The 22,659-nt window shown below is 42.3% G+C and overlaps 4 protein-coding genes across 6 annotated transcripts in view; 2 read left to right on the forward strand and 2 right to left on the reverse strand.

Annotated features, from left to right (window-relative positions):
- The first annotated feature begins 909 nt into the window (after positions 1 to 909).
- Positions 910 to 5,454, forward strand: gipc1 (GIPC PDZ domain containing family, member 1). Its single transcript, XM_020640939.3, has 7 exons — positions 910 to 1,164; positions 1,623 to 2,178; positions 2,292 to 2,477; positions 2,644 to 2,824; positions 3,396 to 3,508; positions 3,604 to 3,685; positions 3,817 to 5,454. Exons 2-7 carry the CDS (start codon positions 1,798 to 1,800, stop codon positions 3,966 to 3,968), a joined length of 1,095 nt encoding a protein of 364 aa, XP_020496595.1. The 5' UTR covers positions 910 to 1,164; positions 1,623 to 1,797; the 3' UTR covers positions 3,969 to 5,454.
- Positions 5,455 to 5,595: 141 nt separating this feature from the next.
- On the forward strand, positions 5,596 to 10,681 carry trim35-12 (tripartite motif containing 35-12). Its single transcript, XM_065965054.1, has 6 exons — positions 5,596 to 7,323; positions 7,532 to 7,627; positions 8,540 to 8,770; positions 8,857 to 8,879; positions 8,974 to 9,092; positions 9,274 to 10,681. Exons 1-6 carry the CDS (start codon positions 6,793 to 6,795, stop codon positions 9,831 to 9,833), a joined length of 1,560 nt encoding a protein of 519 aa, XP_065821126.1. The 5' UTR covers positions 5,596 to 6,792; the 3' UTR covers positions 9,834 to 10,681.
- LOC109989257 (C-signal-like) lies at positions 9,933 to 12,559 on the reverse strand. The gene is made up of 6 exons (XM_065965056.1): positions 11,856 to 12,559; positions 11,669 to 11,723; positions 11,352 to 11,539; positions 11,087 to 11,248; positions 10,863 to 10,973; positions 9,933 to 10,121 (listed from the first exon to the last, which is right to left on the reverse strand). The coding sequence occupies exons 1-6, from the start codon at positions 11,997 to 11,999 to the stop codon at positions 10,008 to 10,010; spliced, it is 774 nt and encodes a 257-aa protein (XP_065821128.1). The 5' UTR covers positions 12,000 to 12,559; the 3' UTR covers positions 9,933 to 10,007.
- Positions 12,560 to 12,731: 172 nt separating this feature from the next.
- The window catches only part of kcnt2b (potassium sodium-activated channel subfamily T member 2b), a 39,019-nt gene continuing 29,091 nt past the window's right edge, over positions 12,732 to 22,659 (reverse strand). Inside the window, exons 18-31 of one of the 3 annotated variants that reach the window (XM_065965045.1) lie at positions 22,104 to 22,256; positions 21,771 to 22,024; positions 20,853 to 21,177; positions 20,656 to 20,761; positions 20,380 to 20,552; positions 19,799 to 19,870; positions 19,492 to 19,626; positions 19,289 to 19,400; positions 18,432 to 18,533; positions 17,570 to 17,653; positions 17,361 to 17,489; positions 15,628 to 15,985; positions 14,451 to 14,535; positions 12,732 to 14,326 (exon numbers count right to left, since the gene is read on the reverse strand). In XM_065965045.1, coding sequence (XP_065821117.1) covers positions 14,209 to 14,326; positions 14,451 to 14,535; positions 15,628 to 15,985; positions 17,361 to 17,489; positions 17,570 to 17,653; positions 18,432 to 18,533; positions 19,289 to 19,400; positions 19,492 to 19,626; positions 19,799 to 19,870; positions 20,380 to 20,552; positions 20,656 to 20,761; positions 20,853 to 21,177; positions 21,771 to 22,024; positions 22,104 to 22,256 — 2,206 coding nt within the window. In that variant the 3' untranslated portion in view covers positions 12,732 to 14,208. The remainder of the gene's footprint in view (positions 14,327 to 14,450; positions 14,536 to 15,627; positions 15,986 to 17,360; positions 17,490 to 17,569; positions 17,654 to 18,431; positions 18,534 to 19,288; positions 19,401 to 19,491; positions 19,627 to 19,798; positions 19,871 to 20,379; positions 20,553 to 20,655; positions 20,762 to 20,852; positions 21,178 to 21,770; positions 22,025 to 22,103; positions 22,257 to 22,659) is intronic. The other 2 variants (XM_065965046.1, XM_020640952.3) reach the window with 2 other exon arrangements.

Below are 22,659 nucleotides of genomic sequence, written 5' to 3' on the forward strand. Positions count from 1 at the left end.
TTTATTTTCCTTATTAACTTATAATGTAAAGGTCATTTTTATGCTCGCTATGTCATGTTCTTTTGCATTTCCACATTAAAGAGACCCCCATTCTATCAATCATTCTGCTAATGTTTAAGTCTTTGAATTCACTTTCAAATTCAAAGCTTTTTTGTACCCAAACACTTGCAATGCTTCCTCCTGCTTTTATTTTGTTTCTACAACGATATCACTTCCGCTGCATATTCCAGATAACAACCATAGACTGTAAATACTAACAACTAATGAAAACCTTCATATTTGACTAGTTGTAGTTTAAATAGTCATGTTCATACAGTGAAACCTCACGGCCAGGGTACACAACACGATGTTTAGCTACCTATGAACAATTATATTTTTAGCAGCGCAACGTTTACGACATTGTTTCCTTTTTTCTAGATCCTTACTTGTGTTGTTCTTACTGTCTGATGTGCGTCACTTTGAGTAAAAGCGTCTGCTAAGTGAATTGTAGATTGTAGAACTTATTACATACTTACAATACTATTACTGGGCAAATACTGCAAGTATCAAGTCTCTTAACACATTTTACAGTGAAATCTTTGCTTTTTACGCCCTCTAGTGGCCACAGTGAGAAACTAAAAGATAATGATCGCCAAGTCAGATACAATAGTAAACGACACAACTTCCGGTTAACACCTTCAACTTAAAACGTTTACATTCCACATAAAAGTAGATGTGCGACCAGATAGCAAAAAAATTACTCGCAAAAAAAGGGAAACATACACATTAAATACATTTAAAGACGCGCTCTCACGAAAATAAGGTTATACAACACACGCCGATAATCCTGTTACTTTCCTTTTTTATCCTTTTGCGAAGCACGAAATATATTTCGTACAACCATTGTTTCAGGGGCAAATACGATTTACGAAGGCACTTGAATGCGTCATTGTTACTCCCCTGCTGGGCTCGCAGAAAGCTAAATTTACAGCCACATACCGACACTCAGCTACTCATTAAGTCATACAACCAGCTCTAGCGCAGTAAACCTGTACGGAGCGCAGGAGAAAAGATACTGGACTTCCTCTGCAAGTGTCACGATATTTAGTGAACTCACAGCTCCGTTTAGTAAGCTACGCTAGCAGGCAGAGCTAACGACAGTTGGCTAAAACTCCTGCTGCTCCGGTAAGAATGACTTGGCCTGCCATGTTTACTCCGTTCTTTTCCTTTAGCGACCCCATTTAAGCTAGCGAGCTAAATTCAGCTAATCAAGTCACACTGTCCTGCGCTGAATAGGGTTGACAGTTACTTCTTTAACACAGTGGTAGCTACATGCTAAATTGTTAGCTGCCTGAGATTTGTCAGTGTGTGTGTGTGTGTGTGTGTGTTTGTGTGTGTGCGTGTGTGTGTGTGTGCGCGCGCGTGTGTGTGTGTGTGTGTGTTGTTATATTTGACACGAATAAGAAATTGTGCCTCGCAGCTAACATGAGCTCTATCTGCTTTCTTAACCGTCCAAGCTAAGGGAGACAAGAAGAGATGTTCTGGTCATTATTTTAGCGACTGTTTAAAGGCGATGTAGTCAAAATATAAATGTCACTGGCTTGGTGAAATGATAATCGAAGTGGTTTGTCTCTGTTCCACAGCTGAAGACAAACCTGAGCTCTGCTGGACTTGACAGATCCAGCTATGTGAGCTGCTCTGATGTGTGGACTTACATCTTACAGCTCCTGGTTGAGACAGCTTCCAAGCTGGTCTGGAGGACTTTACACTGACATAAACATCAGACAGACCTGCAGCTGATTTGGCTGAAAAAGGTGTATGCTGGCCTGGAGTATAGTGTGTGACTCCCCAAAGAAACCTCCTCTCCTCTCCTCCCTCTCCTCCCCCTGCAGCACTACTATGCCTCTGGGTTTGGGAAGAAGGAAGAAGGCCTCTCCGTTAGTGGAGAATGAGGAAGCGGAGCCTATCCGTGCAGGTCTCAACGTGCCGGGTATGGATGGTCTCGATGGAGGCGTCATCGGGCTGGGAGAAGGTGCCACCTCTGAAGGTCTGCCTCCTCCACACAGCAGCATGCGACCTCGTCTCATCTTCCACACTCAGCTCGCTCACGGCAGCCCCACAGGCCGTATTGAGGGCTTCAGTAATGTGAGGGAGCTCTATGCTAAGATTGGAGAGGCCTTTGGGATACCAGCATCTGAGGTGAGTACAGCTTGTGATGAGGGGGAGCTTCAATGCAGGGGGGGCTCAAGTTTATAAGAGGAGAAAAAACATTGAGGTAAATCTTATGTGTTTCTGTTATTTGCCTTGCACAGGTCATGTTTTGCACTTTGAACACTCACAAGGTGGACATGGATAAACTATTGGGAGGTCAGATCGGTCTTGAAGACTTTATTTTTGCCCACATTAAAGGACAACGAAAGGAAATTGAGGTGTACAAAGGAGAGGATGCATTAGGGTTGACGATCACTGATAATGGAGCTGGCTATGCGTTCATCAAGGTGAGGAATTTCGATAATAGCCAATAAAATAGATTTCTTTTGAATGAAGGATCCGGGAAATGCATTACCTTAGTCTATATTGGGGGGGATCTTTGCTGCATGGAATAAGAAGCATGGGCAGATCAAATGTGTGTTCGATTAGCTATTTGAGTTTTGTTGCCTTCAGAGAATTCGAGAGGGAAGCATCATCCACCAGATCCAGGTCATCAACGTGGGCGATATGATCGAATCGATCAACGGCCATCGCCTGATCGGGTGTCGACACTATGAGGTGGCCAAGATGCTGAAGGAGCTGCCCAAAGGAAAGGAGTTCACCATCAAGCTTACGGAGCCTCTCAAGGCGTTTGGTAGGTGTGGGAGCAAGAAAAGCAGGGCGCTTCTAGAAGACAGGCTGCCTCCTTATATCTGTGTGTTCAGCTCCAACAATCACAGATGTGGTGTGACAGGAACGTCTGTCAGACGCTCATCTGCTCTCCCTGGAAACAGACCGACAGGTGTAGATTTAGTCCTTGTTTTGACAGGGGACTGTAATGCCATGAAGCGCTGTGGCATGTCAATTCTCCTGTGAGCAGGAGCTCAGCTGTTCATCCGAGCATTTCCCAGGTTAACAAGCTTCAGCTCCTTTGCCTTTTGTTTCATGAGAGCTGTTTTTTTATAAATCAGTAAATCTGTTGTTTGGCTGCTTGTTTGTGGACACTTGTCACTCCTGTTGTCTGTTTTTCTACCGCATGCATCGCTTTTGATGGAGGCCTGAGGGGAGGGGACGGATTTAGACCCAGCCCATCAGGAGATTTACATTTGCTTTGCTGATTTAGTCAGTTTCCTAACTCTGAATGTGAATCATTTTGAAACTAGCATGAAATGGACTGGTATTTGTATAGTCATTTGTTTGTGATGTCTTTGAATCATTGTGTGTAGATATGATCGGCCAGAGGTCTGGAGGGTCCAGGTCCTCATCTGGGGTTCAGCTGGGTACCGGCAGAGGAACCCTGCGGCTACGCTCTAAAGGTCCTGCTACCGTGGAGGAACTGGTGCGTGTGTGTTTTTCAGCGCCTGTGGACAAATAATAAGCCTCTGTATCTATTAGAAAGCATTCATTGTGTTTGTTTTACTTTTTGTTCTGCAGCCATCTGCGTTTGAGGAAAAGGCCATAGAGAAGGTGGATGACCTGCTGGAGAGCTACATGGGCATCAGAGACAGCGAGCTGGGTATGTGTGTTCCCTCTTCAGGTCTCAGGAGCCGTTTGTGTCAATGTGTTGTTTTGTGCTCACTAAAGGATCTCTCGCTCTCGCTCTCGCTCGCTCTCCCTCTCTCTCCCTCTCTCTCTCTCTCTCCTCAGCGGCGACCATGGTGGAGCTGGGAAAAGACAAAAAGAACCCAGATGAGTTTGCAGAGGCTTTAGATCAAACCCTGGGAGACTTCGCCTTCCCAGACGAATTTGTTTTCGACGTCTGGGGCGCCATCGGGGATGCCAAGGTCGGGAGGGTTTAACCACAAACACTAACAGCGATGAACAACCTGTGTGTGCGTGACACCCACAGCATCAGACACTACTAGGAAACACAACACTACTGTTATGAGTTTGTTTTTATTCCAGTGTATACTCCTACTATTTTAATTTAGAGTGCACTCTGTTGGGAGACTCTGCCTACATGAAGAGGACGATGGCAGGGGACAGGAGGAGAAGCGTCTGTGAAGGCTGCCCAAGTGCTTTTATTCGTCTTCCAGCTTTTCCAGAAACTACAAGCACGCTGATGAGCACTTCCCTTTTGACTGCGTCACATGACCCTGCATGTCATTGTTGTAGTTGCTGGCAGTGGAACGAGAACAGCATAAGTCTGAAAGACGAGAGCTAACACCAAGTAGACACTTAGAAAAAGAAAATGTGATTTTTATTCCTGAACATTGCACCGTGTTGCACTGCGCTGTAGACCAACAACAGGGCGGAGCCGAGATGACACTGTATTTGACCTTGGTGAGCGACACAGTCATCGTTCAGTTTGGTCCTGAACCACTCGATGTTACTGTTAAAGATGAGTTTTACAAGCATGTGCTGTTTAATCTTTCTCTTCTTAATGAACTCTGCTGGTTTTATGTTTTTATTTGGTGAAAGAGAAAATTAAAGTCGCAGGAAGTTTAAAGGTCAAGAGTAGCTCGCTGACTGAAAGATCAGCGGTGTTTGTTGTTAACACACTCCATGATGTCATGAAGTTACCTGCAGCACATTTCTGTCTTACTTTATGTGTGTTGTCACAAGACATCAGTGTTAATGTACTTTTTTTTTTTTTTTTAATTGAGGGTCATTGTGTGAGAATGAGAGGCTGCTTGGTCTCCACGTCTGTGGAGTGTCCTCACTCATGTTTTTTTTTTTATAGCTAGTGTTTTTATATGAAGTGATGTGATGTCTATTTGAAAACAATGCCTGTGTAACGGATGTTTTGATGCATTACAGAAGACAGTATTAAAGAACAGAAAGTCACAAGATGGATCAGTTGTGTAAAAAAAACAAAAAAACATGCAAAGGGAGTGTGTTAAGAACAAAATGCCTTCATTCCTTCTCATTTCATGTATTTAAAAAAAACAAAAACAGTTTTTTGTTATAAGTTTGCATTCAGGTGCATGATGCTGAAAGTGTCACGTCAATGGGAGCAGAATGAAACCAAACTCCTTCCAGCACATGTCACAACGACGTGTGTTCATAGAGAAGAAGAAAAAGAGGCGCTGCTGCTCCAACTCCTCAGTGTAGGCAAACATCTTAAAACAAAACCTTTTAGTGTTAATCTTTTTAAGTATATCCAAATGTATGAAGCTATTTTGTAGTTTATTTGTCTGAGTTGAACATCTGGATGAGCTATGTAATGAAACTGATGCTAGAACACTGTAACACTGAGAAGAACACGCTCTTTTGATGGCTTTGTATTACACTGTTATCATTGTCCAATTATAATGCAGTAATAACAAACACATGCTCCTTTTTCCTTCTGTTTAGTCTTTTCTAATGATGACACAGTTTAGACTGGAGATTAACAGACTTGTTACAGCTGTAACTAACAATTAACATTCATTATTTTCAACTTATCACTATTTTCTTGATCAAAATATTTGTTCTTAAGTCAAATCAAGCAGCGCTCCCCAAAGCCCAAGATGAAATCCTTAAATGTCTCCCCCCCAAACAAAACAATATTTGATAACTTATCATAGGTGAGTAAAGAAAAAAATGAGGAAATTCCCAAACATTGTATTGCATTTTTAAAATGTATTATTTCCATAAAAATGACTCAAACTGATAAGTCAATCATGAAAATAGGTTAGGATTATTTTAGCGGTTGATAATTGTGTTATTGTTGTAGCTTAAAGGTGCACTATGTAGATTTGGTTGTGAAATTTGAAATTTGAAAGTTGGAGAAGTGCAACAATTCTATGATATATTTTCTGAACTATATAAACAAACTTTTTTCAAAGGAAAAAATGGTTCTCTGGAGCACTGTTTGGCGCTAAAAAGCTACCAGGAGAGTTACGGTTTCTCTGCAACTGTGTTCCAGGGACCAAATGTTCCTCTGAGGACAGTTTGTGTACAGAGTTATGAACATATACCACAGAAACTGTACACTTCTCCAACTTTCACATTTCTCTACCAAAACTCCAGAGTGCACCTTTAAGTCTGCTCAAAGGAAATGTGTTTACACATTCAGACATCTTTTAGATCCCATTATCTAAAACTGATTCTGCTGCTACAAAAAGACAAAAACAATGAAACACAAACGCACTCAACGTGTGTGTGTGTGTGTGTGTGTGTGTGTGTGTGTGTGTGTTTCTTCTCACTCGTGTGTCCTCCTGAAATATGCATGACATTTAACTAGAAATCCCTGTGGGTGTCAGCAGGTTGATGCAACAAGATCACCTTTAGTAAACCTGATCGTGTACGGGTGAAGCTCAGTGGGGTCACTTCCAGGCCTCAATCAGGAGACGTTGGTCCAGGTTGAACACTAAATTCCTCTGTGGTTGATTTATGAATTTAATGTTGTCTTTTTTAAAACTTAAAATCAAACCTGCTCAGAGCACTCTTTTTCTCTGAAAAAGGAACAACATGCCTCTAAACTGTGCAGATGAGGTCTGGTGACATGTCCTTTATTTACTAGAAAGAAAGTAAACCTGTTCTTCAAGTCTCTGTTGATCTATAACTCTGGTTGTTCATAAGCCTAGATTGCTCAGTGGACTCAGTGAGAGCCTGAGACCGATCTTCTTCCTCACAGTGCTCTCTCTGCTGCAAACAAAACAAGCTTTATCAGAAGCCCCCTGTAAACAGGAACCTGCCATGGCGCTGCGACCTCGATCTTCCACTCAGCCTGGAAAACTCTCCTTCTTTCAGAGTCCTAAAGTGGCTTCAGCCCTTAGACCGCGGGCCGTGTCCTCGCACTCTGGCTCCATGCTGGAAGAGGAGTTGTCCTGTCCTGTCTGCTGTGAGATTTTCAAGGACCCCGTGGTGCTCAACTGCAGCCACAGCTTCTGCCGGGCTTGTCTGCAGCAGTTCTGGAACAAGAAGAAGGCCAGGCGCGAGTGTCCCATCTGCAGGAGCAAGTGCCCCCTGACCGAGCCAACAGTCAGCCTGGCACTGAAGAATGTGGCCGACACCTTCCTCAAGGAGCAGGAGCGCAGGACGGGCGCAGTGGGGACAGGAGCATGGGAGCAAGCGGAGATGATGGAGGAGAAGTGCATCACACATGGGGAAGTTCTCAAGCTGTTCTGTCTGGATGACTTTGAAGTCCTGTGCTGTGTGTGTCACACCTCCAAGAAGCATCAGGGACACCGAGTGTGTCCTTTGGAAGAGGGAGCTCAGGACCTCAAGGTAGTGTGTTCTTGTTACCTGCAGTTCAACTTTTTGATAATTGGTGGAAATGCATCCATGGCTATAAGTATTGTCACCAATTTTCTTAATTAAATTTTGCACAATTGCAGTAAAAGTTCTATTTCTGATTAGCCATGCAAAACTACAGTTACCAAATTGAATAGAGGGTGACATTTTGTCTGACATTTATTATACCGTCACCTTTTAGGCCGAGATGAAGACAGAGCTGACCCCCCTGAAGAAACACTTACGTTGCCTCTATGAAGCCAAGCAGGAGTGTGATGACACAACTGTGCACATCAAGGTATCAACAAACACAGAGATCCACGAAACACTAGAAGGCCAGCGTGACCTTTGGTGTGACTGTGACTGTTAGTGTGTAAACATGTCAGCCAAGGTGTTAGAAAAGACTCTTAGAACATTCTGAACCCAGGTCTTGTTGTTGTTTTAACCAGGGGAGTCAGAGCTACAGTTTTTTGTAATTTACACATCCAAATTAGCAGCTCTGACTATTCTAGATTCTTTTTTTTTTTAATTCTGGATTCCCATCTAAACTCAGAACTAGATCATGTCTAAAATCAATCATATTTCATACATAAGACGGATATGTCAAAACTAGTGAGAGTCAAAACTGAAGGTTAAGAACAGTTTGGAGACACCAAACTACCAGTAATGCAGTGTCATAACTTGGTGTTTTAGTTATTATTATTATTATTTTTATTATAATGCAACTTACTTTTAGGATGTTCACACATTCATTTAATTTACAAAACATAAAAAAATATTTTAGTCAAAAGAGATGTAGATACAATGGGATACAATCTGATATGATACATTACGATGAATTTACTTTGCAAAATGTAAAAAAAATCTATCTTTAATTCTGATATGGCAACCACAAAGGAGTTGTAAATAGGACACGCTGCGATACAATGTTATATGATACAATACAACATAGAATAGGATATGATAAGATATGATACAATTCAATACGATACGATACGATACGATACGATACGATACGATACGATACGATACGAAACGAAACGTTACGATACGATACGAAACGATACGATATCATATCATATGATACAAAACGATACAATACGAAGCGATACGATACAAAGCGGTACGATATTATAAGATACGGTATGGTACGCTATGAGATAAGATACAACAACTCACTAACTGTCCTGTTTCTCCATGCCTGCTGTAGAATCAGACTCAGGCCACAGAAAAGCAGATCAGAGAGGAGTTTGAGCAGCTGCGGGAGTTTCTGCAGCAGGAGGAGGCCGCTCGACTGGCGGCACTGAAGAAGGAGGACGAGGAGAAGAAAGAGCTGGTGAAGAGGAAGTCAGACAGCATCACCAGCAGCATACTCACCTTCTCTCACGCTATCATCGCCGTTGAGAATGAAATTGCTTCCAGTGATGCTCTCTTCCTTAAGGTAAGGACATTTTCAATGTCATATTTTAGGCCCTGAATTTATCTCGCCATGTAAACAGTTTGTAATGTTGTCTATCTTCATTACAGAATTATGCCAACACAAAGCAAAGGTAACCATTTCCTCTTCTGCAATCTCTTCATATCAGACTCAGCTCACTGGATGTTGGGCATTGTTTGACTGTTTTGTGCGATTGTTTTTCCCAGAGCACAGATCACGCGGAAGGATCCAGAAAAGGTGTCAGGTGCGCTTATAAATGTGGCCAAGCATGTCAGCTCCCTCAGATACCATGTGTGGGAAAAGATGATGGAAATAATTCAGTACAGTAAGCACTCAGTTGTCTCTTTGACTTTTGATAAAGTTTCATTTCATGACCTAAAATATTAAACTTTTTTTTGTTATTTTGGAACATGTGTAACTCTGTACCTACCTTAACTGTGCCTTACATTATGGGAGGAACACTAACTGAAACATCATGTAACTGACTGTTTTTTTTTCTTTTTCAGCACCCATCACCCTGGACCCCAACACCGCCTACCCCTGCTTGTCCCTCTCCTCAGACTTGACCAGTGTGGCCAACAGCGGGTCGCTTAAGAAGTTCCCAGACAATCCTCAACGTTTCGGCCACTTTGTGTTTGTGCTGGGCTCGGAGGGCTTCACTTCCGGCCGTCACGCCTGGGAGGTTGAGGTGGGTGACAAGGCAGACTGGATGCTTGGCGTGGTGAAGGAGTCCATCGACAGGAAAGGCCGTATCTCCGGCTGTCCCGAGGGCGGATTCTGGATGATATCACACTATGAGGGTGAATACTCGGCCATGACAAGGCCCAGTACCACACTGCATCCGATGGGTGAGCTGACCCGAGTCAGGGTGCAGCTGGACTATGACTCTGGAGAGGTTGCCTTTTCCAACCCTGTCAGCATGACGGCCATCTACACCTTCAACGACTTCTTCACTGAGAAGATGTACCCCTTCTTCTGCCCCGGTGCCAACATCAATGGGAATAACCCCAACCCGCTTAAGATCTGCCCTGCCAAAGTGGCTGTGTGGAACAGTGCCACATGGTGATCTGAAACCTCCTTACAGAAGACGTGATTTCAAATGTATCATATTATACCCAAATACAGAACATGTCAGTGTTAGTCTCATGAAATGAGCACAGTACAGTTTATGTATCGACTGATGATTTCACTTTATTTCACTTGGGGGATTCACTGCAACTTTTTGAAGCACACGTGTTTGCTACCAGGGCACAATCTTGCCTATGTAATCCAGGAAGGCTCCATTCTGCTTCTCAGTCAGTGAAGCCAGCACACGGAGCATCCCCTCCACGCTTTCTTGGGCATCAATCTCCCCCTGGTGGTTGGAAAAACACTGAGTTAACTTGAAGGCACCACACAGTAGTTTCTGGCTTTTCTCAAACCAGATACAGATGCTACAGCTGCATTCATACAAAAAGTGACATCAACTATCCAAAGCTTTTTTTATCTGAAAGTTGACACCTTCAGGGACAATCTTCACTGAGATGAAACATTGTTTAAGTGAAAAAAAGACATGCTTTAACTTTAACAATAACTGGATACTTGAAATGCAGCATTATTATTATTCAGCAATCGTTGGAACTTGATATTCCTGCTTTATGTGATGTCTGTAATAAATGTGCAACAACTTCAAAGTGAGTTTCTGGAAAAATATAGGAACACATTCCTAGAATCTTGCCATATAAAATAAGCGTGCATTATAAAAAGTTATGGAATCATTACTACATCTTATTGCTTTTCTCTGTGGTTTGAATGTATTTAACAGTCATTACTGCAGTTTGCTCTTTTCATCGGCTGCCTGATCGCTGCATTTGGCACACCATGTTAGATGTGAAATCATACAACATGAGGTTTGTATTAAACTTCTAAACAAAGTCAACTGTCTCATGGCAACCACTGCCATCAGTATGTGAATGGGTAGGTGTGACATGTGGTGTAAAAGCTTTAAGCAGCCCATTCCATTTACCATGCATTCAGAGCTGCATAGTTTCCTTGACTCTATCATGAGACTAAATTAGGGAGCTCCGTTAAAAAACAACAACAACTGCTGACTTACATCCTCTCCACCCATGTCAGTGCGCACCCAGCCAGGGTGCAGCGAAGTAAACAGGATCTCATCGTTCTTCAGCTCCTCTGCAGCGCACACCGTCAGCATGTTCAGACCTGCCTGAGACGGCAACAGCAGAAGAAGAACAGTGTCACCGTGCCAACAGTTTCGCTTGATACATTTGAGGTGTAATTTTCAGTAGCACCTTAAAGTGATAGCAGGCTGTCACTTACCTTGCTGACACGGTAAGAGGTGACAGGACAGAGAGAATATGTCGCTTTTACCATTTCCATTGATCCCATTATGGAACTAATGCTTACAGCAGCTGCTTTGCTGCATGACATCCCTGGTATCTTACTGGCCTTTGCTGCATCGCGGAGGAGCGGCAGGAACTCCTACAGATGAACACCAGCTAGATAGTCAGCAAGCAGAAAAGAAAAACTTTCAATGTACCACTTAGTACAAAAAAATGCTGTGTTTAAGACATGACAGACTTACTTTAATGATGTTCATAGGGCCAACAACATTGGTGTTGAAGATACTCTGCATGTCCTCTGGTGTGCAGTCTTGCAGGCTGCAACTGGTCAGAATCCCCGCGTTGTTAATAAGCAGGTTGAGACCCTCCTTCCCCACCACAGAGCCCACCTGCTGAACACTCTCTTTTATGCTACAAAGGTCACTTATGTCTGACGGAGAGAGAAAGAGAATGAAACTCAATAGCACACAGTCAGATAGATATTAACAACCCTGGTCCACTCAGGCAGTCAAAGCCAGGCTGTGTCTTGACACGAGAATCAGAATATAAGAACTTGTACCCATGCGAACGATGTGGATGATGTCAGGATACTTCTTTGCCAATGTTTGCAGGGCCTGAAACCACATAGGGAGGACCAGATGGGTATTCAGAAGAAGCAAAGGATCACATATACAATTCTCAACCTGGCCATATGAATCACTGGCTCTTTGTGCAAGTTCAGTTTTCTCTCCAGCATAGCCTCTCACCTCACTCTTTGGTCCATCTGGGTCTCTGCAAGAGGCAAACAACTTCCCCACTGGTACAGGGCCCTCCAGCATTTGCTTCACCATCTCCAGGCCAAGACCCCTGTTGGCTCCTGTTATAAGCGCGCTGACTGTTCTGGCTGCCATGTCCTCTGTCTCAGACTGCACGCATCTCTGCCTAAGCTCTTATATTGGCCTTTTGTGCAGCGTAGGATCAGCAGACTGGTCACACCCCTGATCTCAGTTTTTCATCTCTTCCTGAGTTCTTATGTAGCACCCCTGTTCTTAGTATTAAGAGTTTAAATATCATCTTGTGACCCAATTGTAAAATCGAGCAAATCACTGTGACACGTCATGCATAACTTAACGATGATAGGTTGTTAGATAGTTGATAGATATTGTTTGAAAAGGGCGGGATCAAGGGAAATACAGTTAATGTGGCCTGAAGACAGTAAAGCAAAGCAGCAACAAAGGACTCCCTGTCCAGTGAGCCAAGTTCTATTAAAAATATTCTCCCCATTTTTTTTACACACAACTTCCCCAACAGCATGTGCATGACTAATGAAGTCTTATGAACGCATAAACTGATGTAACACATTTTGTTTTCAGTACTGTTCTGTACTATGCGAGCTTATGAACATAATACTCAATGAGTTGGGGCCAATCAGTGTCACTGTTGACACAATTAAACAAAAATAGCACAGGAATGTGGGCTTGGTGGTCCAAACAAAAGACACACCGAGACAATGAAGTGATTCATTAAGAAGGAAAAAAGAAAACTGAGACCCTGTTGAGCAGTTTCACAAAAGGCCAAAATTATTCACCCTATGAGTAAATCTTCAGAGCGCCTGGAAAAATTGATGCAATAAAGCAATGGCAAATTATAATGATTGACTTTAATATATACATATTTCCATCCGTTATAATTGCACTAAAGCTACAGCAGTGGTGTTAGCAGGGATGCCTGTTAGCATTCCCACAACATGGCTGCACCATTTCTGTATGAAATGGCACCTTCAGAATATCTGACAAAAAAAAACAACAGATTGCAAACCCATGGTAATGAAACAGCATCAACTTTTACCCAAACAAGTTATTAACTCTTTTATATCAGAATAAAATGTCAGATTTCTTAAATATCTGACGATCTATGAAACGAGAAAGGCTAATGTGAAGAAAAAAAAACAAGCACAATGATTAAACTCCACTTTAACATTGTTTTCTTGTTGTCAGAGCAATTTGATATTTATTCTGATAGAAACTCAAATTTGATTAAAGATGATCATTCTTAACTAGTGATTCCTGGAAACAGTGGATGTTTAGCACAGCGTGCCCTAAATTCAGATTATGTTAAATCAACTTCAGGCTGAGACACTGTCTTTAAAAATGTATCATTATAAGCTTCTCAAAGGTAGCATTTGTTGCAGGGGTTTTGTACTGGATGGCAGTATATATTGATATTTTGTCTGCCTTTTTGTTCATCCCCTGCATCTCTAACATGCATGTTAGCAAAAGTGAGCTGGTGGCAAAAGCATAGACAGCAGGACTTTTGTCAAAGAAACCGAGGAACAGATTTGTTCTCGGAGAAATCACAGAACTCAAGACGATAAATACTTCAGACTGTGATGTGACAGAATGCCCTGTACTGATGGTTTGTCCTCGCTGTCTACCTACAGTATGTCCAATAGTGAGACCGGTGCTCTTTGGATTCCTCCACTGCTGGTGAGTGTGAAACATGTGAGAGAAATGTGACAGGTGAGTGTTTGACTGTGAAACCAACTAAAAAAAGGCTTTATGTAGACTAAGAAAAAAAAGAGACTTGTCAACGATAGAGTCCCTTTCAAACACGGTGAACAGCATTGTGACAAAACCCACCAAAAACACAGAGAATGACACAAAAATAACATCAGTCAACCTTCATTTGGCAGCAGATTTCTTTGGCTGTCCGGATGACAACTGGCAGTGTCTTGCTCTTGATCCATAAGCACACATACACATCCGTTCACACGCACACAACCATACACACTGCACATACATGATGCAGTACATAACATGCACAAACACAGATATAAATACATACAGTTCTTCATTAAATGCACTTCTGTGTCCGCAGCTCTCCACTTTGTAAATAGGAAGGTGCATAAATAAAACATTCCCAGCGTTATCGAAAAGGTCCATGCATGTCCGTCTCCTCTGAATTCACAGAGACTGAATGTGGAGAAAACATGAGGCCCATGTGCCGTAATGGCTGCATCCCTTTCCAGTTCCCCGTGATCTTTGCCTCTTTCTCATGAGTGTTTTGTTGTTATTTGTCCTCTGTCAGTGTTGTGACAGTGTATTTGTCATTTTTAGTCTCTCACAGATGGGTGCTGTCCTGCGTATCGAACCTGTGGCTCTCCGAGAGTCCAGCGCCACACTTCCTGCTGCTACCTTGATTTGGTACCAAAGAGAGAGGGTCTGGTCTGATCAGGTACCTGCATTTTAGGTAAAGACAGAGGTAGAAATAAGCAGAAGAAAAATGTCTCTCGCAAAATCCCTAGTTCTCTCATAGTGATTCCTTTTCAGTGCTTTCCATGATGTTTGTGGTTGTGTACTCACACAACATCATGCAGCTCCAGTCTGGTGTCTGGAGAAGGGTTGATCAGGATATAAGACAGTCTGTTCCCTTGGTCTGTCATCCCATCTGACACAGGAAGAACAGAGGTGAGTGAGGCAGGAAATAAAATAGGGAGCAGGATGTACAGCAGGCTGTGCAGCATCCGTGCACACAGAACAAACAGGGCCTACATTACTCTGAGTCACAAGACAGGAAGACGACTTTAGATTAAATTAATAGAAAAATTGGACCAATGCCTTGATTGGAAATGGACTGTCAGGATACTTTTGCAAGGTTGTTATCGGCATGTCAAGGGTTTATCATTTAGATTTAAGGCAATATTTCACCAGTTTAGATCTGATGTATTAAAATCCTTGAATGTTTATTATGCTCATGTGGATTGGTCCTTCTCCCTGGCCTTGTATTGCAGGTTTAATATCTATCCGCTTTCCCGCCATATCCCCCGATTCAAAGGGATTCTATCTTGCCTGAAAATTGGAGAAAGTATCTTTTGAGAATAAACACCTCTTCTCAGTTAGGTTGCCCCACATCTCAAAGCCTAAAGTCACCCAAGAGTGGGTTGATGGAACTTGCAAAGCAATATGTTGAATCAAAGTTTGGCCTTCAGTGTCTCCCAGACAATACCAGCAGAGGGTGCTGTTGATTTCTTTGTCATTTTTTTATTAGTGCCCCAATTTTTTCATTGAATACCCTGTAGCAGAGAAGAGTGGAATCTCCATCTAAGCGATCTAATTGATTCACAGTATGTTAAAAAGTCCAATGCCGCATTATTATGATCTAAGACAGCATGTTCCCATCAGCACCGCAGGACAGAGAGAACTACAAATAAGAAATAGATTCATTCTAGTGTCTACGTTGTGTAAAGTCTATTAGAAGCTGCCCTGAAAACTGGAATCTCAATAGTTTTAGTTTAGTGAATCAACATTAACCTCAACTATTATGGCACATAATTTGTTGTTTAATGGTTCACTTCAAGTGACAAAAGGCAAAAGGCATCAAACACATTTCGGTCATGCTGGATATCAAACAAAAGGACATTTCTAACCCCTTCCCTTTTATGAAAACAAGAATGTTGTTATCAAGCACTGTACATGTTCTAAGTTAAAACTACTGGCGAACACTAGCACTATTATTCAAAAAAAGAAGAGGGCTTTTTACATTTAGACTTACTGAATCCGGTTGGAGAGAGGCCCAAGTGTTTCATCCTGGTTCGCACCAGAGCATTGAGTTCTTGCCTCTCCGATCGTCTGAACAGGGTCAGTCTTTGCTGACTGATCCTCTCCGCCGCACTGCCCGGACCCCCCTTTGCTGCACTGGAGCCCCGACCCCCCTTCCTGCTCAGCCGGCGTGCCCACTGCATGCTCTTCCTCCTGAGCAGAGGGTGGTCTGAGGAGTGCGATGAGGTCGAGATGGGCTCAGAGGAGGTGGAGTTACGATGTGCACCGGACCGGGACAACAGGGGTTCCCTGGGTTCCCTGGTGTCCTCGTAGTCTTCCACTGTGATGGAAACCTGGGACTGTGACATGAAGACATAATCATATAATAACATTAGCACTTAATAACATGAGCTCAGTGGATGATTATGAGATATAACTCTGAGATATGACAATTTCTGATAAGCTTTGACAAGATTCATGTGTGTGCCTGTTTTTCATCTTTTGTTCACTTGTTGTTTGTTTGTCTGTCTTTGAAATGAAGATATCATTTGTGAAGTTGTGGTGTATGTTCAATGTTGAAAATCATGTGATATTCTACTTCTGGCTTATTTTTACATGATAAACAGACATGGTTAAACTAGAATCTGACTATTTATAGTGATTGAGAAATTGAATTAACGCTTGTTCGGAGACAAACTCTGAAGGATGTTTTATCTTCATCTGTCAGAGTGAGGTATATTGTGCGATAACCTCCAGCAGTTATTGCTGATGTCCTCTGTGTCTCTTGGGCGCAGCTTCAAAATTTGCCGCAGTTGTCATTGCTGTCATTTAGTATAATCAGTGACCCTGGAGATCTACAGGCTTTTTTTTTCGCAACGATTACTTGTCTCTTTCTTCCCTTGTGTCCCAAACTAGATATGAAACAAACTACACTATTTAAAGCAAAATTGAGATCCTAGAATTTGAAATCAGAGGATGTTGTTAAAGAGGAATATTTAGTTATACAGCTCACCTAGCAGTATTTATTCAAGCTGGTGAAATCTAGTGGAGGGACGTTAGAGTCTCAAAATTAAAAAACATATTTTATTGGTTTTAACCAAACATTCATGTTAAATGTTCCTTTATCCGCCATGATCTGCCAAATATATTTCAATCAAGCATTACCTGAGTATTCTTACCTCAAAAGAATCTTATTTTCTCTTCCTGTTTAAAGTTTCAAATGTCTGAGGATTCATCCTGCACTCAGGTGCTTTAATCATTTCATAACCAAATAAAAAACTTCAAAGCTAACAATCGAGCCGGAGATTTGCTTAATCACTTTCCATCAACTCTGATTCTTTATCCCCAAATAAAATGGTAAAACATTTTGCAGGAAGAAAAATCCTTTTCTGTATTTTAATTGCCTTTTTTTTTTTTTTTTTTTAGAGTTAAGACTGAAAATACTAAATTTAGAAGTCTGTTAGGCAAGAAACTGCTAGGGGAAAAAAAACATAAAAAACTCCCATTATTTAAATGTAAGTAATTTAATAAACCTCTCCTCCACTTTTTAAATCTTAAGCTCTGCTTGGCTTAGGGTTGACAGAAATAAAGACTCTTTTTTGTTTCAAATAACTCTGGATGGTAAAACGCAATGAATGGGACTTCTAGGGGCACAAGCATGGCTTTAGAGTTGAAGCTTGTTTATTTGGATATCTTGCCCTATTGTTCCAGCTATTCCAGAGGCCCCTAACTGACCTCAGAGACTGGAAGCTTATGTGCCTCTGTTCTGTAGATGCCAATGGGAATGTCTCCACTGGAGGAGCAGAGTTTCTGATAGAGCCTGCCGTAGGTCCGGATCCACAGGTCATCCTCTGTGATTTTCATCTGGAAAACAGACACAGTTGTCACCTCCCTTCACAGATCAAACTAACTGAACTTAAGCTGTTTTTTGTTTTGCTACTTACAGCACAGAGAAAACCAGAGCCGGGCATGGAGTCTAAACCCAGAAGAAGTCTTGCGATGGAGATCATGTAGTCCTTCACAAATGACTGAAATTTTTTTTTAAAAAATAACAGAAATTGATCATAGGAGATGGATTTTTAACAGACTGAGAACAGGATTTTGTTGTTAGTTCCGACCATAGACTGTATATTAAGATGGACACAGCAACAGCTACCTGGGAATGAAGCCAAAATATTTACCTTGTCTATCTGCTAACATAGAGGACATCTCTCAAAATAAAATGCATGTCAGATACATTTTTCTCAAACCCAGTATGATCATGACAGTCAGTTATTATCAAGCCATTTAGTGTCCAAATCATCTGAGAAGTTTATTTGATGCTATAAAGCAGTATAAAATAAAATGCCATGATTATTTAATAAAAGTATGGTCTAGAACTGCACTGTTTTTTAACTGTCTGAAGAGAATGTTTGTAATGAGTTGGTGCTGTACAAATAAGGATATATTGATTGATGATTGACAGCTCTGTGGACGAATGAGGTTCCTGTGTGCACCGGATTAGCAGAGTAAAGCAGAAACGGCGAGATAAAACGTAACTCACAGCAACACAAAATACGTTGAACTTCTATAGCTGCGAGCATCTACTGAATGTCTGTTTTCTTTAACTGAAGTGGCATAATATCAATACCGCAGTTCTTCCAGTCCATCCCTTCTGCTCAGACTCTGGTTGCAAATTCTCAATTTGTCAGCACTTATCAGGGGAATATTCTGGCTTTATCCTGTTCAGCTGGAGCAGGCTGAGGCATGCTGTCCATTTGTATATACAGTCTATGGTTAGGACTGAAAGTATTGTGTTTAAAATACCTGGTAGAGGAGAGTATCCAGCATGCTGACACTAAACACTTTCCCAGCAGCGAAGGGCAGGCGGAACATGAATACCAAGTTGGACCCCTTCTCCCTTTCCTTCTGCAGACCAAACACACACACAAATATGCACACAGACACACACACACACACACACACACACACGCATACATTTCCCCCAAAATTACACTGATCTTGTTAACATGAGACTAAGGGATGCAAACACTTTGTAAATACAATCAGACCTGCACCTACAGTTTATACATTTTGATTAAGTCAAGCTCCCAGTCCAGCGTGTACCAGCATGTTAGGCATGGCTGAAGACTTTCTTTCTCAGTCTTTCATTCATTCTCATATACAATTTTCAGTTTGTTTTTGGAGACTTAATTTAACCAGATAATACCAGGGAAATTCACATTAGGCATTGTGCATACAGGCAAAGGCTTGAAAATTCCCAATAGCTCCCTCCAGCTGTGAGGCAACTAGTATAATTTCCATAAACTGCCATCTCATAATAATGCATTTCCCTTTTCTAATTTCTTGAAAAATGCTACTGATGCCTAAAAGGGAAATTCATTAGCTGCAACACATGGGGCAACATTTACATAATCATTAAAACAAATACAGGCAGAAATTCGGTGAAAAGAATTAACAAAAAACACAAGACTTTAATCATCTATAACAGTTCACTTACATCGGCTGTGACAGAGGAAATATTAACAGAGATTTATTCATTATTAATGTTTCTAGATTCACTGAGAATACTATAAGGAGGGCTGTGCTGCATGCTCATTGTGTTGTCACTATGAAGTCTGGGTAAAGGGAAATGGAAGACAAAGAAGCTATGAAGCTTTTACCTTTTCCAGTTTGGACAGAGCTAGAGAGTAGTGGTCTTTGACTTTGAACTGCATAAAGCGCATGTTGGCTGGGTGAGTGAGCTCCGTGATGATACTTAGAGCTGGAAACAGTCTGGGAGGAAGAAGCAAAAGAGAGAAAATAATCAGTAAACTTCAAACTCCCACTTGTGTGAGATAGCAGAACAAGCTTGGGCAAAGCAGACCTGAAGAGGGTTTGGACATTGACAATGGTCTTTGCATCAGCCATGTAATCTTCCTCTGCAATCATGGAGCTCTCCTTGTCAACAACAACCATGGTGTCTGCGAAAGTCACTCCACATCTCAACAGACTGTCCAGACTGAGGAGAGAGGAACAGAGAAGAATGAATCAGTGTTGAGAGGGTATGTAAGAATACATCAAAAAGCAAACTAAGTCATCCCAGAGGGGCAAAAAAAGAATAAGGAAAAAGTAAAAGATGAAAAGAAGGAATATGAATAATAAAACCAGCCGGGGGCTTTGGTCTGTCTTACTTGTCGATTGAGCCCACTGTATAGAACACCATGGGGAACCAACAGATTGCCTCAAGGAAGTCCACTTCTGGTCTGAACCAATCAAAACACAAATAGACTTCAGATTCATACCAGTAGAGTATATGTGACATGATGAAAAACTAACATTCCCACAGAGACAGAGCCCTCTAACTCAGCCTGAGAAATACAACACAGGCTAACTGTCTGAAGGAAAAGCTGAAAATAACCACAAAACACAGGAGTGACTCAGCATTTTATTGCCTTTTTATTGGATTCTACTCTCATTTGGATGACTGCTTTTGTGTACAGGCTACAAAACACGACACAGGACTGTGGAGCACATTGTCCTGAAATCATTTCACAAATCATGTTTACAGTGTTATAAAAAGCCTTTTTTCCCCTCCTCTGTTGGCTATTTAAGGAGGGACCAACTTTGACCTTACTGTGCAACCTCGATTTGTAGCCTAGCTTTCATTCTCACTGCATCAATATAGAGCAACACTACCATGCAACATAGTTGAAGCTTTATTTATTTAGCAGTGCTGACACATCACCCCCTGTTAACATAGACATTTTCTTACATGCTCTCCAGCAGCAGCACAATTGGATTGAGCTCCTTCCTGGGTCGGTAGTAGGCCCGCAGAGGCACTATAAAGTTGTACAGACCGTTCCCTGCACTCTCCGCAGACACGATGATCAATTTGTTTTTGAAGCCATAGGAGCGGGCATCCTCAAAAAGGGTGTGGTGACATGCCTAGGAGGGAGAAAGTGTGGCCATTGAAGATTACTGCAAGGGAGCATGTGATATCGTGCTGATATAAAATGATATAAAAAACAACAATATTTAAATCCCGTACCTTGTCCATACGCAGGCAGCAGAAAGGCATCTTTTCTTGAAGAAGGTGGCAAAGCGTAGGTGAGCTGCCTATGTATGGTGAGTTGAGCGGGTATCCCTTCACCCACCTGTGGCACAATCCCACAGTTACCTCTGAATATTTTAACCTCAACATAGGCATGAAAAAAAAAACCCTCAAACAATATCTCCAATGCTTACTCGCAGTGTCGACCCCACCAGTGGGCGCTCTCATCCCTGTCACTCTCCTCCTTGCCCTCCTCTCCTCCCTCATCCTCTGACTGGTCCCCAAGCAGGTCAAAAGCTGGGTTGTTGACGCCGTCCACCAGCTCAAGGACAGGGGCGATGCTGTGCCGCCTCTCCTCTGCTGTCTCTCCCATCACAGGCAGGGCCAAAGTGTTAGCTCCACTCATCTCTGTCCTAGAGCTGCTTCTGCTTCCTCTCCCGCTATTCAGCCCCGTGCTCCCTGGATCCCGGCCCTCTGGGCTGCTGTCACTGGAGTCCTGCAGGTCAATGGCCACTGTGCCTGAAACACACACACACACACACACAGCCATAGTAACTAGCAGTGATCAGCCTAAAGGTTCAAACACATCTATATGTGATGTTGAGTCAAAAAGCGGATGCATGAAGTGCTTCAGTGGAAAAACGTTGAAAAATGTTGAAAACATTTTCCTCTGGTGCTCTTAAGTGAGGGGATCTAACTTAGAAGTTATCGAAGAGGTCTGAGGCACTACTCATACCTCTTCAATGACTATATGTGGTGTGTTTGAACAGAGCCCTGATAATACATAACTGTACCGAGAACATTGAAAAGCTGTGAGCTGGACAGTTTCCCTGTTGTCCACCAGGTGGTGTGTTTGCAGAACCACAGCATCTGATATTTCAGTTGCTCTTATCAAGTGTGTTACTTATTATGAGACAGACAATAATCCTGGGAGAAAGCTAGGAATATATTTGATTATGTTTTAAATGTGAGAACTGCATAATTATGTTAGCTGAGACTGTCCCATTGGCATGTTAATGACAGTTCAGCATGTTTGACCAACATTAAATTTGCAGACAGAAGGTCAGTGTGTAAATGTTACACTGTCGTTACGCTGTAACCATATGACTGACCCATGCTGGCGATGATACTGTGGACTGGCAGGCGGGTCAGTCCGTGGTAAATGGTTTGTTGTACACCCCTGGTATTTCCTCCTGTGCTGCCCCAAGATTGCTCCCTCTGGCCCCTGACAAATGCTGAGTTCTCCTCTTTGGAGATGTTGATGTAAAAGCATGTGTCAGAGGCCCCCATTATGTGGCAGGGACCAGGGTTCAGTAGGATGTTGGTGGTGTCCAATCGGCGTACTCCGATCAAACATACTCCATACCTGCAGGCACAGAGACAAGGTCAGCTCTGAAGGTTGGTGTGTTGGCTCATTTCTTGGCTTTTTAATCTTTATGACTTACTTTTTGTGTGCATGAAAGGAGGCAAAGGTGAAACTCTTGCCCTGGTATTCCCCAAAGAATTTACTTTCCTCCAGGCGGATGTGATGCACCTCATTGCCTGAGCAGCGCCGATAGGTTCGGTGCCATTGGTCGGCTGAACATGCGCCACCCTCCCTGTGACAGAAAACCAACCAGAAGGTCGAGGGTTCAATCCCCAACATGTCCGATGTGTCCTTGGGCAAGACACTTAACCCTGAATTGCTCCCGCTGCTTTGGTGGCGGTGTATGAATGGGATTAGTTACTTCTGATGGATGATACTACATAGCGATCACTACCATCAGTGTGTGAAAGGGTGTGAATGGGTGGGTGTGACAGGCAGTGTAAAAAGCGCTTTGAGTAGTCGGAAGACTAGAAAAGCGTTATGTAAGCTCAAGTCCATTTACCATTTACCTGTTAAACACTTTTACAAAGCATCCAACTCAGTGCCAGGTCCACATTTGGAAGCTTTTCCACTTAAGGTTGTAGAGGTGACATCTTACATCTCTGTCAAAGCTGTTGGTCAATACTTCAATCAGT

The sequence above is a fragment of the Labrus bergylta genome, chromosome 16 (assembly GCF_963930695.1).
Source record: "Labrus bergylta chromosome 16, fLabBer1.1, whole genome shotgun sequence".
Lineage (NCBI taxonomy): Eukaryota > Metazoa > Chordata > Actinopteri > Labriformes > Labridae > Labrus > Labrus bergylta.

Bases quoted from the DNA above. Each gene is read 5' to 3' on its own strand.
- gipc1 (XM_020640939.3), top strand. From the start codon at position 1,798: ATGCTGGCCTGGAGTATAGTGTGTGACTCCCCAAAGAAACCTCCTCTC. The intron at 3,509-3,603 runs GTGCGTGTGTGT...TTTGTTCTGCAG, and splicing joins CTGCTACCGTGGAGGAACTG to CCATCTGCGTTTGAGGAAAA. The intron at 3,686-3,816 runs GTATGTGTGTTC...CTCTCTCCTCAG, and splicing joins CATCAGAGACAGCGAGCTGG to CGGCGACCATGGTGGAGCTG.
- trim35-12 (XM_065965054.1), top strand. From the start codon at position 6,793: ATGGCGCTGCGACCTCGATCTTCCACTCAGCCTGGAAAACTCTCCTTC. The intron at 7,324-7,531 runs GTAGTGTGTTCT...GTCACCTTTTAG, and splicing joins AGGGAGCTCAGGACCTCAAG to GCCGAGATGAAGACAGAGCT. The intron at 8,771-8,856 runs GTAAGGACATTT...TCTTCATTACAG, and splicing joins GTGATGCTCTCTTCCTTAAG to AATTATGCCAACACAAAGCA.
- LOC109989257 (XM_065965056.1), bottom strand. From the start codon at position 11,999: ATGGCAGCCAGAACAGTCAGCGCGCTTATAACAGGAGCCAACAGGGGT. The intron at 10,974-11,086 runs GTAAGTGACAGC...TTGCCGTCTCAG, and splicing joins CCTCTTACCGTGTCAGCAAG to GCAGGTCTGAACATGCTGAC. The intron at 10,122-10,862 runs GTAAGTCAGCAG...TCCAACCACCAG, and splicing joins CTGACATGGGTGGAGAGGAT to GGGGAGATTGATGCCCAAGA.